General features: G+C 42.3%; 1 protein-coding gene across 1 annotated transcript in view; it reads left to right on the plus strand.

Annotated features, from left to right (window-relative positions):
• LOC138763766 (cardiomyopathy-associated protein 5-like) overlaps positions 1-17362 on the plus strand; it is an 87846-nt gene that overhangs the window by 26513 nt on the left and 43971 nt on the right. Inside the window, exon 3 of the mRNA XM_069938484.1 lies at positions 9521-9616. Within this exon, the coding sequence (XP_069794585.1) occupies positions 9521-9616 (96 nt within the window). The remainder of the gene's footprint in view (positions 1-9520; positions 9617-17362) is intronic.

A 17362-nucleotide genomic window follows, 5' to 3' on the forward strand; every position in this document is an offset into this window, starting at 1 on the left:
ACATTGCAGTATTACCTGCCTCAACCACCTCCTCCATCTGCCCCTTCCATTCTCAATGCTTCAATAAAAAGTTCCCCCTTGAGTTCTAGTTAAATTGCTCCCCACTCACCTTAAACCTACTGTATGCCCTCTGGTTACCAGTTCCTGTACTCGAGGCAAAAAGCTCTCTGCGTTCATGCAAGTTATTCCTCTCTTAATTCTGTACACCTCTATCAGATCACTTACCTGTCTACGCTCCAAAGAATAAAGCCGTAGCCTGCTCAAGCTCTCCTTCTAGCTCAGGTCCCCAAGTCCTGGCAACATAATTGTAAATCTTCCCTGCACCCTCCCCAGCTTGACAACATCTCACAGTGACCAAAACTGAATGCTATACTCCAAGGGGTGGCCTCACCAATGACAAATGCAACATGACCTCCCAATTTTTATACCTGATACTCTGACTTATGAAGGCCAATGATGTCAATTTCCATGTTCTAGTATTTCCCAATCTCAAAATGTGTCATCTTCAAAGAAACAGGAGGATATTCCAAATTACTACCTTATTAATCCAATAAACTAAACTTTGTAGATGCAGCTTTAAGTAGCTATAATTCGTTGATAAAACAGATAAACATTTTGCACAGGTTCGCATTAAGATTTTCATAATGATGAATAATCAAATCATTTGGTCCATATTTAAAGACATAAGAATATTCGACATGAGAGATGTGTAAAAGGAAATAAGACAAAATAAGACGATATAAGTCGAATTAAAAGAAAAGTATCTTGAGCTCACATCTTTTTTATGGTTCATCAAAGAATGAGATGCATGCTCTTGGTCTGCTCGATATTACACCATACTACATCATGGTCACTATGGTAACACTACAAACAATAGTCCTTCTTAAAGAGATAGGCACAAAATTAACTAAGAATCAAAAACACAAAGTCTTAACCTTTATACTATGTACCTATACTCTTAGATCCTATGTATTCATCTAAATCAGTGGTTTTCAAACTTTTTCAAACTTTCCCTATGTCATAGGTGCTCTGTGATTAGTAAGAGATTACTAGTGTGGCAAGTAAAAGTTTGAAAACCACTGTTTTAATCATACCTAATTGATTCGTTATGTGCACGGTTTCATAACTCCAAAGGAAATGGGCCAATGACAACTGTTTGCAAGCAGAATATTTCAGTAACAATTAGGTCCAGAGCAGAGGTTCTCAGCCTCTTTTTTCCCCACTCACAAACCACTTTAAGTAATCCCTTACTAATCACAGAGTACCTATCAATTACTTAAGTTGATAATGTGAGTGGAAAGAAAACGTTTGAAAACTGCTGCTCTAAATCATCGATATGGATGACAAACAGCAATGGCCCCAGCCCTGAATCCTGAGGCACATCACTAGTCACAGGCCTCTCGCTGCCATTACCCTCTGCTTTCTTTCACGAAGCCATTTCTCTATCCACTCTGCTATCCCTCCTTGTATCCCAAGCGATCTAACCTTTCACAGCAGCCTGTACAATTCTGTACACAAAAGTGCTGCAGAAACTTACTTTTGTGTATTGCAGACCTTTTGAGTTTCTCCAGCACTTTTTATGCATTGCACTACAGCCCCAGCATTTCCAGACTTTTCGGTTTAATTCTGGTTTAGTCTACCGTACGGAACCTCATCAAATGCCTCACTAAATCCATAAATACAATGACTATAACTCTCGCATCATCAACCTTTTGGCCACATCTTCAAAAACTCCACCAGATTTGTGAGACGTGACCTCACAATCAGCCCTTGTACATCTCAGTACATATAAATCTTCTCCCTCAAATTATGAATAAAATAGATACTATTCCTGTAAATGCAACACAAAATTATATAACTTTGCTTTATTCCTTGAGTTATCTTGTACTTTATAAATAGAGAGGGTGGTCTAGAAAGGCATATGGCGTCCTTGGTGTCTCTGATAAAACTTTGATCAGGCTGTAGTTGAAATGATCTGTGTAATTCTCATCATCCCATTATTGGAAGGATGTGGAGACTTTGGAAAGGGGAGGTTTACCAGATGTCGCCTGGTTATGGAAATGTGTTCTAGGGAGAGATTGGATAAACCTGGGTTGTTTTCTCTGGAGTGTAAGAAGCTGAGGGCTGACTTGAGAAAGGTGTATAAAACCATCAGAGGTGCTAATAGGGTGAAAAGTCAGAGTTTTTTCTCCTGAGTAAAAGTGTCAACCACTAGAGGACAATGTGTTTAATGTGAGTGGAAAGTAGCTTAAGGTAGATGCGTAGGGCAAATATATCGCACAGAGACTAGCAGGTACCTGGAGTGGCTTCAACAGGTAGTGGTGGAAGCAGATATAATAGACTTCGAGATAGACACATGAATATGAAGGGAATATCAAGTGCAAGCAGCAGAGCTTATTTTGATTTGAGCCTCACTGAGTCATCATTAAGTGCGGGTGAGATATCCGTGGACAGAGGTCGACAGCATCGAGTCCACGCTGCTGAAGATCCAGCTGCGCTGGATGGGTCACGTCTCCAGAATGGAGGACCATCGCCTTCCCAAGATCGTGTTATATGGCGAGCTCTCCACTGGCCACCGTGACAGAGGTGCACCAAAGAAAAGGTACAAGGACTGCCTAAAGAAATCTCTTGGTGCCTGCCACATTGACCACCGCCAGTGGGCTGATATCGCCTCCAACCGTGCATCTTGGCGCCTCACAGTTTGGCGGGCAGCAACCTCCTTTGAAGAAGACCGCAGAGCCCACCTCACTGACAAAAGGCAAAGGAGGAAAAACCCAACACCCAACCCCAACCAACCAATTTTCCCCTGCAGCCGCTGCAACCGTGTCTGCCTGTCCCGCATCGGACTTGTCAGCCACAAACGAGCCTGCAGCTGACGTGGACTTTTACCCCCTCCATAAATCTTCGTCCGCGAAGCCAAGCCAAAGAAGAGAGGATGACGCACATTGTGTGTCTTTTCAAAAAGGCCTGAAGAGAAACATCTGGGAGCGACAGGCCAGTGAGCCTAAAATCTGTCATTGATAAGTTACCAGGAAGAATTCCAAGGGAGAAGATATACATGATCTCTTATGGACAAAGACTGATTAAGGATAGATGCCACCATTTTGTAAGTGGAAGGTCATGTATCACAAATTTAATTGAGATTTTTGAAGATCTGGCCAAGTAGGTTGATGAAGGCAGAGCTGTAGATGTTGTATACATGGATTTCCCTATAGCAGTCAATAAGGTGCTGCAAAGTAGGCTGCTCTGGAAGGTTAGATCGCATGGGATCCAAGGTGAGGATAGCAGATTAGTTATAAAATTGGCCTCGTGGAAAAATTCTAGTTGTGAGGTGATGGTGGAAGGTTGTTTTTCAAGCTGGAGTTCTGTGACTAGTGGTGTGCCACAGAGTTGGGTGCCACCCCATTGCTGTTTATCATCTATATCAGTGATTTAGATGAAAATATATGTTGCATGATGAGCAAGTTTGTGCATGACATTAAGGTGTCTGGTACTTTAGATAGTCAAGACAGTTTCCAAAGATTGTAGCAGGATCTTAATTGAATGGGAAGATGGACAGAGGAGTGGTTGATGGAATTTATTACAAAGAAATGTGAGGTGTGCATTTTGGAAGATTTTACATGGGTAGGATCTACACAGTGAATGGTAGAGATCTGGGGAGTGTTGTGGAGCAGAGGGATCCAGGAGTACAGGTACATAATACATTGAAAGTGGCAACACAGATGGTTAGGGTGGTCAAAAAGGCTTTTTGCACATTGTCCTTCATCAGTCAGAGTATTGAGTATAGAGGTTGGGAGGTCATGTTGCAGTTAAATAAGACATTGGTTGGGTCCCATTTGGAGTATTGTGTTTCATTTTGGTCATCAAGCCACAGGAAAGATGCTGTCAAGCTGGAAGGGCGCAGAGAAGATTTATGAGAATGTTGCCTTGACTTAAGAACCTGAGCTATGGAGAAAGATTGTGCAGACTAGCCTTTATTCCTTGAAGGGCAGGAGTATGAGGGGTGATCTCATAGAAATATACAAAATCATGAGAGGAGTATATTGAGAGAATGTACAGAGCCTTTTGCCCAGAGTAGGGGAGTCGGTGACCAGCAAACATAGAGTGGGGAGAGATTTAACAGGAACCTGAGGGGTAACATTTTTAACACAGAGAATGGAGGGAGTACAGAACGGGCTGCTGGAGGAGGTGGTTGAAGCAGGTACTATTGCAACATTTAAGAAACATTTGGATGGATACTTGGTAGGATGAGTTTAGAGGGATATAGGCCAAATGCATGCAGGTTGGACTAGTGGGAATGGAACATTTTGGTTGGTCTGGGCAGAAGGGTCAGTTTCCAGTCTGCATAGCTCTACGACTCTATCATGCTTGGCTCAGTCATTTAGGCAAGGGGCCTGTTACTTCTGTACTGTTCTATGTTCTATATTCTGTTAATACATGCACTGCCTGAATATTTTGATTAACCAGTGGTGGGAATAAAAAAACTTGTCTCAAATGGGGATATACATTTAGTGCTAGGTACCAATTAATCATAAAGCAACCTTCCTTCTGCTCGGAAAACGGTTGTAGCAACAGTAGTCAAGAAATAAGAACAACAGTCTGTACTAGGCAAGTAGCAGGGAAAGGTTGTTGGATTTTGAAATGATGAGAAAATTAATCATAATAGAAGCTAATAGAAGTAGCTTACAACAATACAAAAGACAAAGGAGGAAAAACCCAACACCCAGCCCCAACCAACCAATTTTCCCTTGCAACCACTGCAACCGTCCCGTATCGGACTTGTCAGCCACAAACGAGTCTGCAGCTGACGTGGACGTTACCCCTCCATAAATCTTCGTCCACGAAGCCAAGCCAAAGAAGATCTATCTTAACCAATGAAATCCCAGGATTCAAGCTTTATCTCATCAAAGTAATGGTCTTCTTGTTTATTACTGTTTTCTATACATCTGTAAATCAAAGGGTATAGAAGGGCATATAAACCTGGAAGAGAAAATGTGTCAACATTTGTTTGAGTGATTGGCAGAAGAACAAGCAGTTTAACTCCTAGCCCATTCAGAATGCTATGGTTATGCTCTTTCAAGGCAGGGAATAATGTTTTCTTGTCATTGCCTGTTGTGAGCATCCAGTTAATTGGCCTTGTCAGTACTGCGATGGGTGATGGCAGGTGCTGTTGGTTTGCTGTTCAGGGAAATGAATGATCCAGCTGGCAGGTTGAATTAATCTGAGGGAAACACAAAAGTCTGCTGACACCATGATTGTAGTAAAAACACACCAGATTGCTGGAGGAACTCACCTGGTCTTTCTAGTGTCCATAAAAAGCAAAGATATATTGCTGATATTTCAGGCCTGAGCCCTTCTTCAAGGAATAAACAGAGTGAATTAATCTCCCAACAAGTACTGCAGTCAATAAAATATGCTCTTACTTAAAAAAAGATCAAGGCAGTCACTTGACTGCTTTCACTGTCAACCACAAATGGTCATGCATATGTATTTGTCTGTATTAATGAACACATATATTGTACCTATGAGACATATAGAATGTTTCTATTAAACAAATAGTAAGTGCACAGTAAGTACAGTGAACATCATTACAAGGCTGTCCTCAGAATATTGTTGAGTGATTTGCATACTCTGTGGAGTGTGGGATAGACTGTAAGTGTGTGACTCCAAATGTTCAAGTGCAGAGATTTAAGTTTGATTGGGTACCAGAGGAATTTTGATTAACCAATTGTGGGAATAAAAAGACTTATCTCAAGTGGGGATATAGATTTAGTGCATAGTAGTGGAGAAATAATAGGAGTGAAGGGGTGATGGGAAAACTTTCAACATACTGTGAAATAAGAACACAAGAAATAGGAGCAAGGGTCAGCCGTCTGGCCCATTCAATAAGATCATGGCTGATCTGGCCCGTCGAACTTGCTCTGCCATTCAATAAGATCATGGCTGATCTGGCTGTGAACTTGGCTCCACTTATCTGTTTTACCCCCAGATACCTTAATTTCCTTACTATTTTAAAATCTATCTATCTGTGTCTTAAATGTATCTCAGTGAGGGAGTCTACGCTGCTTCGTTGGGTGGAGAATTTCACAGATTCACTATTCTCTGGGAGAGGCAGTACCCCCTTATCTCGGATTTAAATCTGCACCCTTAATCTTAAAGCTAGGGCCCTTCATTCCGTCTCATCTGCCAATGGAAACAACCTCCTGCTTCAATCTTTTCCTGTCCTTTCATAATTCTGTGGTTCTGTAAAATCCTCTTTTCGCTTCCTTCTAAACTCCAAAGATCATAGTCCCAGGCTACTCAATTTGTCTTCATAAGCTAACTCTCTATTCTAGAATCAACCTGCTGAATGTTCTCCTCACTGCCTCCAAAGTCAGTATATCCTTTAAGTAAGGAAACCAGAGCGACACATTGTACTGCAGATGTGGCCTCACCAGTATCCTGTACAGTTGCAATAGAACCTCCCTGCTCTTAAACTCAATCCCTCCAGGAATGAAAACCAACATCCCATTTGCCTTCTTGATTACCTGCTACACCTACAAACTAATTTTGCACAATTCATGCACAATTACTCCCAAGTTTATTTGCACAACACAATGCAGCCATATAATAGTCTGATTTACGATGTTTCCTTCCAAAGTGGATTGCTTCACCTTCACCAGTGTTGTACTCCATCTGCCAGAAACGTTCCAACCTACCCATATCTCTCTGCAGTCTCTATTTTTCCAATTTAGTGTCATTAGCAAATTTAGATGTGCTACACTTTGTCCTCTCCTCCAAAGAGAACCGCAGAACATTACAGTGCAAAAACATACCCTTCGGCCCTTATGGTCTATTATTCTGCTTAGTTCTACTGACTTCCATCCAGTCAATAGCCCTCTATATCCCTTCCATCCATGCATCTTAAATGTTAAAATTGACCCTGCATTCTCTACTTCATTCCACACTCCCACCACTCTCTGTGTGAAGAAGTTCCCCCAAATGTTCCCCCTAAATTTTTCCCCTTTCACCTCAACTCATGTTCCCTGGAATAGACAATGTGTATGTGTATATAGTTTGCGTGCGGGGGGGCGTGCGGGGGGGCGTGCGGGGGGGCGTGCGGGGGGGCGTGCGGGGGGGCGTGCGGGGGGGCGTGCGGGGGGGCGTGCGGGTGTGGGTGGGTGTGTGGAGAGAGAGAAACACATTCAAAATTTATATATGTAGGTATGTATATGTAATAATTTCCAATCAGAGAGACATTATTTACCTGGTTCCAAATAATTTGTTTGAGAGATCTTGCTTTTCCATCCAGGGAATATTCTAAACCACAGAGAACCCTGTTATGTTTACACAGGAGGTTTATTTGTTAATATTTAGAGGCTCCATAAGATAAGAATGAATGGAGTTGGGGGTAATGTATTGACATGGATAGAGGATTGATTAACAGAAGGCAGAGAGATGGGATAAAGAGGTGTTTCTCTGGTCAGCAATCAGTGGTGAACTGAGTGCCACAGGGGTCAGTACTGGGCTCGCCACTATTCACAAGATACATTAACAATTTGGAACAGAAAGGCGAGTGTAGCAATTCTAAGTTTGCAAAATGAGTGGAAAAGCAAATTGTGCTGAGTAAGTGGATGGTCTTCAGAGAGTGAGAAATCACTTAAGTGTGCAAAGATCTGAGAGGTGGAGTATAATGTAGGAAATGCAAAATTAACCATGTTGGAAGGGAAAATAGAAGATCAGATTATTACTTAAATTGTGAAAGCTTGCAGCATTCAAAATCCTTTTATTGTCATGTAATAATCTAGAACATGTAATATTACATGAAATTGCCTTCTGCCTGCTGTAAGGCAGATAAAGAATCACAATTAGTGTTGCTCAGAACCTCTTACACTATGAGAGAAAGAGACTTCATTTAGATTCACTAAGTGTCCCTGGATTTCCCTCGACCACTCCTGCAGTTGCACAACCCAATTTATTGGCAACCTGAGCTTCAGATCCAAACCTCTTACATGATCAGGAAGTGTTCAGCACCTGAGGTCCTTCATCAACCTGTCTTGTCATCAGCACCCTCTCAAATCCCTGGTCCCCACAAGCCAGCCATCAGCAGGCCTGCAGCCCTTGCGGGACCCCTGATCGTGTCGCCCGCAGGCTGTGTGGGTCCCTCAGCTGCTGAGGCCCTCCCCGATTCACTGCTATGGTCATCTTCTCTGAAGGGTCATCACTTCTGCTTCTCCTTCAAAATGTGGTGTATTCTTCCCATTTCTGGTGCCCTGCACCAATCTGCTGCTGCCCAGTGTCTGCAACCCCTCGTGGCCACTGTCAAGCACAGGTGCTGCCATCTTGGGCACAAACCCGCATGGTTGCAGGACTTCACTTACAGACACCATTAGCTCGTATGGAGCAGCTGGCATTAGGACTGGGCGGTTGAACCCTGCAGAGCAGTGCTGTGTTTTTGTCTGCAGCAGTGGCAGTGTTTTTGTTAGCAGAGCTGCTATATTTCTTCTGCTGGTGCAGAGGGGCTTGAGAGTGCTTATGCATGAATCAGAAAAGGTTAGTTTGCAGGTTCAACGGGTAGTCAAGGTGGCAAATGGCATGTTGACCTTCATTCCTGGAGGGGTTTCTCTGCCGCACAGAATTCGGGAAGGGCAGGTCTGCCATTGCTCATTACATCACTAAGATGTCAGCGGTGGAGGATAGGTACCCCTCTCCCATGGATGCCTGGTGGTGAGTGTGAAAGGATGCAGAAACCAGTTAACAGTGGTCCAGAGTGAATGGCAAGAATGGCTTCTTTAACCGGTTCATTGAATATCCATTTTACCGATTAAGTAGTGTGAAAATGGCTATGGTCGATTGAAGAATATCTGACCTGAATGGATAATATAAATCTAAGGGGTACTGTTTTAAGAATAATAAAAACTTGGGAATGGATAGATAACATCCAGAAGCTCAGAGATGAGAAAATTGAGAAAATTACGTACTATTTAAGAGAGAAATATCATACATTTTGTGAAATACGGAGCCCATATTTACAAACTGTTGGTATTAAAATTTAAATGAATCTCAAACATTTTCTTTCTCCCACCAGTCTCTATGAATAATTGGAAAGTGAAGAGTTCCTGTTGTGGTTTTCTTGTCCCTTTCCTTTTTCTTCTTTTTTTAGTTTGTAGGAGGGGGGTGGATTTAGAAGTAGTTTTTCTTTTTTTTCCCTTTTTATATATAAAATATCACACGTATTTGGATTAAGCTTGAAATAAGTGGTTCTATATTCAATAAAATTAAAAAAAAGAATAAAATAATATTTATTGGTATTAACATATCCACTGAGATTTTTACTTGGTACAGTTTTAAAGCTACTTTGTAAAACTCAATTGCAAAACAACTGAAAAAATCAACGACATATTTAACACTTAATTGAGCTAAAAAGACAATGAATGCACAAAAAACTCTTAACAACAGTGACCAAAGTAGCTCTTTACATGGATAACAGACCCTTCAAACAAATGTCTTGTAATTACTTTTAAAATGTGTTTCTTTGCAGGAGAAGTTGGATGAATTTGTGCAAGCAGCTGAAGAGAAGGCGAGCAGAACTGAAGAATTTGTGTTAGAATTAGAAGATGCTTTTAATGCTGTGGAGGTGGGTGGTTTGTGAGATTTAACATCAGATTCAGTACTTATCCAATACAGGTCAGGAACTTCAAACACAATGCCAACCTTAAATCAAAGTTTAATTTTGTTGTGCACTGTGAATCAAGAGGAATAATAAGACTAATCAGGAGATTTAGTATCAGATTTATAACCAGGAGATTACATGTCCATTTCCAGTTTTTTATTGGAGGAAAACAACTAGGAAGAAGTATTAGATATTCAATAGCAAGCCATATTTTTTTTTAAAAAGATGTAAAATTTGAGTAATTGGTCACCAAATTGTTGCAGGTAAATGTGTTTACCAGTAATCAGTGCGAAAAGGTTCAGTGTATAATAGGCATTACTCCTAATTTTTCTCTAGGGCAAGTGACATTCATTTATCCTAAATCTTTCTGCCCTATTCGCTGACTTTGTATCTGTGCTCCTCACATTGTTCTGTATGTATATGGAAATGTTTACTGAAAAATTGCTTTTAATAATTCTTGGTGTGGAATCTTCTACTAAAATTGGTGACAGAATCTTGTGCAAAAAATCATGTTTAGCAGCGTGCAGTTTGGATATGGTCCGACAGTACCCTCCATAATGTTTGAGACAAAGACACTTTCTTTCCTTCATTTGCCCCTATGTTCCACAGTTTTAACATTGTAATCCAACAATTCACGTGATTAAAGTGCGCATTCCAGATTTTATTCACGGTTATTGATTGGAGGAAGAAGCTGATTGGAGGAAGAGGGGTCAGATGACCTGAGGACTGACAGCAGTTAGAATTTAAAAAGGGACGAGGCAGCAGCCAGAAGCTGATTGGAGGAAGAAGCTGAGTATCACTATAAAAATGAGCGACTGTGTAGCAGAGAGGTCAGTGAGGGAGCGGTTATGCTTTGGTGAGAACAGGTAAGAGGTGAGGGACAGTAGGAGGGCCAACCTATTTGAGCTGCAAAAAGGATTCAGCAGGTAGGCACAGGTAAAGGCAGGTTTTAGATGTTTTTTCTCTAGTCATAAACAGTGGGAATGGCAGCCAAGGCAGGGGAATGTTACTCTTGCAGAATATGGGTCGTCAGAGAAGCCAGCAGGATTCCTGATGACTTAATCTGTGAGAAGTACATTTAACTCCAGCTCCTTACAAGCTGAGTTAGGGAATTGGAGCTGGAGTTGGAAGTGGATGAACTCTAGATCATTTGGAAGGCAAGGGGGTGATAGGAGTTGTAGGGACACTATCACACCTAAGAGGCAGGAGGAGGGTGATGGGTGAGAGTCAGGAGAGGGAAAGGGTACAGACAGGCAGTGGAGGGAGCTCCTGTGGCTGTACCCCTCAATAACAAGTATACCATTTTGGATACTGTTGGGGGAGGGGGGTGGAGATCCACCAGGGACAAGCCATGATCAGGTCTCTGGCACAGAGTCTAGTATTGTGGCTAAGAAGAGAGGAGGAGGAGGAGGAGGAGGAAGTGTGCTGTAGTGATTCCCTAGTTAGGAGGACAGATAAGAAGATTCCTAGATGGTACATTGCCTCCCTGATCCAAGGGTCTGTGATATCTCAGGTCGAATTCACAGCATTCTCAAGAGGGAGGGGGAGCAGCCAGATGTCATGGTCACTGTAGGGTCCAATGACGTGGGTAGGAAGGGTAAGGAGGTCCTTCAAGAAGCATTCTGAGAGTTAGGTGATAGGTTGAAGGACAAGACCTCCAGGGTTGTGATTGCTACCTGTGTCTCATGCTAGTGAGGTTAGAAATAGGAAAACAATGCAGCTTAACACATGTCTAAAGGTATGGTGCAGGAGGGAGGGCTTCAGGTTTATGAATCACTGGGCTCCCTTCCAAGGAAGGTGGGACGTGTTCTGATGGGAAAGTTTGCATCTGAACTGGAGGGAGACTTGTATCCTTGTGGAAGGGTTTACTATATAACCCTCCTCTAATCCCACTTACCAGCACTCTGCCCATATCCCTCCATCCCCCTCCCATCCACATACTTATCCAACTCTTCTTTAAATGACAAAATTGACCCTGCCTCCACTACCTTTCCCAGAAGCCACTCTCTGAATAAAGAAGTTCCCCCTCATGTTACGCCTAAACCTTTGCCCATCAACTCTCAATCCATGACCTCTTGTATCCACCTCTCCTACTCTCAAGGGGAAAAGCCTTTCCACATCAACTCTGTCTATCCCTCTCATTATCTTAAACATCTCTATCAAATGCCCTCTCAGCCTTCTATGTTCAAAGGAATTAAGACCTTATTTGCTCAATCTCCTTGTATTCCAGATGCTGAAACCCAGGCAACATTTTGGTAAATCTTCTCTGCACTCTCTTTATCTTGTTAATATCCTTCCTATAAATCAGTGGCCAGAACTCCACACAGTACTCTAAATTTGGCCTCACCAATGCCTTGTACAGTTTCATCATTACTTCCCAACTCCTATATTCTATGCACTGATTTATATAGGCAAGCATACTTAGGGTGGACTTCTTCACCACCCTATCCACATGCGCTCCTACCTTCAGGGAACATTGCGGAACCAATTCCAGCGAGTTACCAATTGGAAAGGTTGTGGTGGTGCTTTCATATGCCGATAGATTTTGACTTTTTGACAAGCTATACAAGATCTGGCTATTTGCGTGATGTCATTCTTCAGATTGTGCCAAACAAATCTGTCTGAAATTAGATGAATGGTCAATCTGATTAATGGATGAGAAAGAACATGGACAGAATCAAAAATGCAATGTCTCTACAAAGCTGGAACCACTGGCTGTAGATGTCCTGCTGACACGTTGCAAAAAAGCAGCCTGCCGTTGGCATCAATTTGCACATCCTTCCATTGTAAGTTAGTTAATGAGGTGTGATATGACTTCATCTCACCGTCTTGTGCTTGGGCAGCGGTGAGAGTTGCGTAGTCAGTACCGTGGTCCATAGCTGATGCCTCGAGCGCAACTGAGCGGGAAAGTACATCAGCCACTACATTGTCCTTACCAGAAATGTGTTTTATTCTGGTAGAGAATTCCAAAATGAAGGATAACTGTCGCTGTTGTCGAGATGACTGGGGCTCCAACACCTTTGAAGGTCAAAGGTTTATGGTCTGTGAACATGGTGAAGTGTCTGCCTTCCAAAAAATAATGCAAGTGACGGATGGACAAAGGTGCTGTATTTTTTCTAGGCCTCACAGAGGTGGTGGCTAAAGAACGCTAATGGCTTCCATTGTCCATCGACATACTGCTGGAGAGCGCCTCCCATGGCCACATCAGACATGGGTGTTGAAAGGGCGGTGGCTGCGTTTAGGACTGGATAACTGAGCATGTTGCTTGAGCTAATGGTTCTTTTGTGTTTATGAAAGCATTTTGCCTTTCATCTGTCCACTGAATATATTTGGCATTACCAGACAGCAGATTGAACAGAGGTTTCATAATGTGAGCTGCTGCTGGAAGGAATCGATGATAAAAATTAACCATGCCCAAGAACTCTTGCAGATCTTTGTTAGTGGTTGGTCTGCGATATTCAGTAATGGTATCGATCTTGGAAGGCAGTGGAACCATGCCCTTGTCGATGGTTGTATGCCCCAGGAATTCTATGGACTGTTGTCCAAAAACACATTTATCTGGATTGATGATCAGTCCAAATTCTCGTGGACATCTAAAGAGTGAACACAGATGTTCAATGTGCTCTTCTTTAGTTTTGCTGGTGACTGATAAGTTATCTAGATAAATGAAGATGTTGGCCCTACTGCATCCATAACTTGCTGAAAGGTCTGAGCTGCATTTTTAAATCCAAAAGGCATACGTAAAAATTCGAACAAGCTGAATGGGGTAAGTATTGTCATTTCTCATGATTTCGTCTGGTTCCACTGGCACCTGGTGATATCCGTGCACCGTCCACTTTTGAAAAGATTTTCGTCTCATGCAGATTCACGTAAAAACCTTGAATATGAGGAATAGGGTAGCGATCCAGTATGGTGGCATCGTTGAGCCATCTATAATCTCCACAACGTCTCCACCCTCTGGTGCGTTTTTGGACTAAATGGAATGGAGACGTCCATAGGCTGTTGGACCTGTGAATTATCCCCAGCTCTTCAATTTTGTGGAATTCTTGTTTAGCTAATTGCAGGCAAGCGATGTGCCTTTAGCATGAACGGGAGGACACTTGGGAGAAATATGGTGAGTTATTCCACATTTCATGGTGGGGGTTGAATACTGCAGAGTTGTAATTTCAGGAAACTCTTTTACAAGTTTGGTGAACTTATCAACAGTCTTATGTACGGCTTGAAGGTTAATAGTTTGAAAGGTGATACAATCCACCAGCTGATGCCCTTTTAAATCCACCATGAACGAATGAGCTCGAATGAAATCGGCCCCGAGTAGCGGTCTTGACACTGCCACCTTAATAAAATGCCATGTGTAAATATTCGCCTCAAACTGAATGTTCATTTTTTTGGTGCCATACATGGGTATATTGGAACTATCGACTGCTGTGAGTTGGAGGTTAGGGGTAGGATAACATGTATCGAAACTGGTTGGTGGAAAAACACAAACCTCTGATCCTGTGTCCACCAAACATTTACGTTAGGATAGTTGTGATAGTACAGATCTATCACCAATGTACATAGTGTATATAGTTACTGTATCTAGACTGTGCTTACAGCGATTGGCTGAGAGCTAAGCCACACCTATTGTTTGGGCCTTAAAGGGTTGTGTCCCTAGCCAGGTCGGATCATTCCGGACTGGTCGGCCACCTGTGAAGAGCTCCGGTCTTTTGCTAATAAAAGCCTTGGTTTGGATCAACAAGTCTTTGGTTCTTTCGACGAGCTCTACAATAGTTGATCCAAAACAGACAGAAGGCTCTTAGATTTTCAGCCAACCATCACAGTCATTAATGACTGTTGGACAGGGTGGCAGGCACCTATGTGCATTGCTTCTCCAATGCCGGTGATAAAAACACCAGGTGGAAGTCTCAAAAGGCTGTCTGCCTGACTTGAGATGTTGCCTCATTATTGGAGCTGCTGTGTTGAGAGCATTGGCTTGGGAAACAGTGTCAAAAACGAAGGTGCTGGGTGCAGCAGCTGTGATGTTGTCCGAAGACCTTTTGGTGTGTTATTTTTGCCAGCAATAGGACGTCTGTCTCTCGAGCTACTGGGGTCTTCAAAAGAAATCTGTGATAATAAGAGTCTGTCTCTGTCATCCTCTCCAGGAAGAGCCTTTAGAATAACATATCTGGCTGTTGGACAGATGCCAGGCACAGCATGTTGTCCATTAGTTTAGACTGGGCACGGTCACCCAACTCCTCCATCTGTAATAGTCTGGCAGCCCTCTCTCTGTGGGACATGCCATAAACTCACAGCAGGAGCGCTTTTAGAATGTCATATTTGCTTTCTCCAGGCTCCGGTGGATCACACAGGACGTCACCAACTCGCTTGGCAGTGGCTTGGTCCAAGGCACTGACAAGGTGATAATAGCGAGTCGTGTCTTCCTTGATCTTCATGAGGTGAAATTGTGCCTCAGCCTGGCCAGAAGGGTGGTAGCTTAACAGCAACAGCTGCAGTATCCATATGATCCAAAAGCTCATTTTGGACTTGTCGGGGTCACTAATTGTAGCCACTGAAAATGCAGTGGTGGCTGATGAATGTGAAATAACGACACACACAGTGCATGTAAATCAACTTGTTTACTCGAGTCACATGCGTATTCTTTTAAATCATTGAACCGTGAGTGCCACATCATGATGTTATGACATCCTATGTCAGTTCGCTAGACTTCTGGGAGTTGTAGTCTATCTATAGCACTACTACAAACTAAAGATTAATAATAACACAATTCTGTCACAGTCGGAAAGACAGATGAACTTGATACTGTGGCCTATTAGTGAAACATTTTTATTGTTTTGTTTATATTTTCAAATAAATGTGAAAACATGAAATTCATCAATTACATAAAAGCAACATAATCTTATCATTCAATGTTGATTTTGAGTAAGAAAAGAAAAAAAAAACAAGTTCTAATGCTCCCCCCACCCCCCTCCAATCCACCCAGGAGAAAAAAAGGAGAGAAAATGAAGAGAGAAATGAAGAAAAAGAAAATGGTTTGATTAGATTCATCAATCTCCTGCCAAGGGACAAATATCCTGACTTACACAGAATCCCATGAGTGAAACTTAGTTGCAGGAAGGGCAGGACTGGAAGCTCCATGTTCTGGGCTTCTGTTGCTTTAGATGTGAATGGGTGGGATGGAGGGGGGGAGGAGTGACATTGCTCATCAAGGAAACTATCACAGTTGTGCTCAGGCAGGACCAGCCAGAGGCCTTGTCTACTGAGGCTATATGGGTGGAGCTGAGGAATGGGAAAAGTATGACCACACTCATTGGGTTGTATTATAGACCGCCCAATAGTCTATGGTTATTTGTATACATTTTGGTTTGACCATATAGAAATTACAACACTTTTTATACATCGTCTCCTTATTTCAGGGAACCACAATATTTGGGACATGGCAATGGTATGTATATTAAAGCAGTCATGTTTAGTACTTTGTTGCATATCCCTTGCATGTAATGACTGCTTGAAGTCTGTGATTCACAGACATCACTAAGTGCTGACCATCTTCTCTGGTGATGCTCTGCCAAGCCTCTCCTGCAGCCATCTTCAGCTCCTGTGGCACATGGAACGCATACTTATTTGGATTTAGATTGGGTGACTGATTATAATTCAATAATTTTCCAGTGTTAGCTTTGAAAAACTCCTTTGTTGCTTTAACAGTATATTTGGGATCATTGCCTTGCGGTAAGATGAAGAGCCGTCCAATGAGTTTGGAGGCATTTGCTTGAACCTGAACAGATAAGTTGTTTCTATACACCTCAGAATTCATTTTGCTACTGCCATCAGAAGTTACGTCATCAATGAAGTTAAATGCGCCAGTTCCACTGGCAGCCATACATGCCCAGGCCATAACACCCCACCACCATGTTTCACAGATGAGGTGGTTTGCTTTGGATCTTGCGCAGTTCCTTCATGCCTCCACACTTTTCTCTTGCCATCACTCTGATACAGGTTAATATTGGTCTCATCTGTCCACAAGACCATTGTTTCCAGAATTCTGCAGACTCTTTCAAATTCTTCTTGGCAAGCTGTAATCTGACCATCCATTTTCTGTGACTTACGAGAAGTTGGCATCTTGCAGCGTAGCCTCTGTATTTCTGTTCATGAAGTCTTCTATGGACAGCAGTCATTGACACATCCATACCTGCCTCCTGAAGAGAGATTCTGAACTATCTTTTTTGGGATTTTTCTTCATCGTGATGAGAATTCTTCTGTCATCAGTAGTGGAGGTCTTCCTTGGCCTACCAGCCCCTTTGCTGTTACTGAGCTCTTTCTTCTTAATGAGGTTTCAAACAGTTGATTTTGCTAATCCAAATGTTTGGCCGATGTCTCTTTCTGTTTTATTCTTGTTTTTCAGCCTCATAATGACTTCTTTGTCTTTCATTGGCATAGCTCTGGTCCTCACATTGAGAAATGGCAACTACAGACTCTAAAGGCAATCAAAAGCTTAGAAAGAAGCCTAGCTCTCTTATCCCTGCACCCATGAAGCAATTAAACATACCTGAAAAATCACAAACATCTGTGAAGCCAAATGTCCCAAACATTGTGGTGCCCTGAAATGGGGGAACTATGTTTAAAAAGTGGTCAAACTAAAATATATGCAAATAACCTTGAATAAAATCTGGAATGTCCACTTGAATCACATGTGAATTGTTTGATGACAAA

Source organism: Narcine bancroftii, chromosome 1, assembly GCF_036971445.1.
Source record: "Narcine bancroftii isolate sNarBan1 chromosome 1, sNarBan1.hap1, whole genome shotgun sequence".
In the NCBI taxonomy this organism is placed as follows: Eukaryota; Metazoa; Chordata; class Chondrichthyes; order Torpediniformes; family Narcinidae; genus Narcine; species Narcine bancroftii.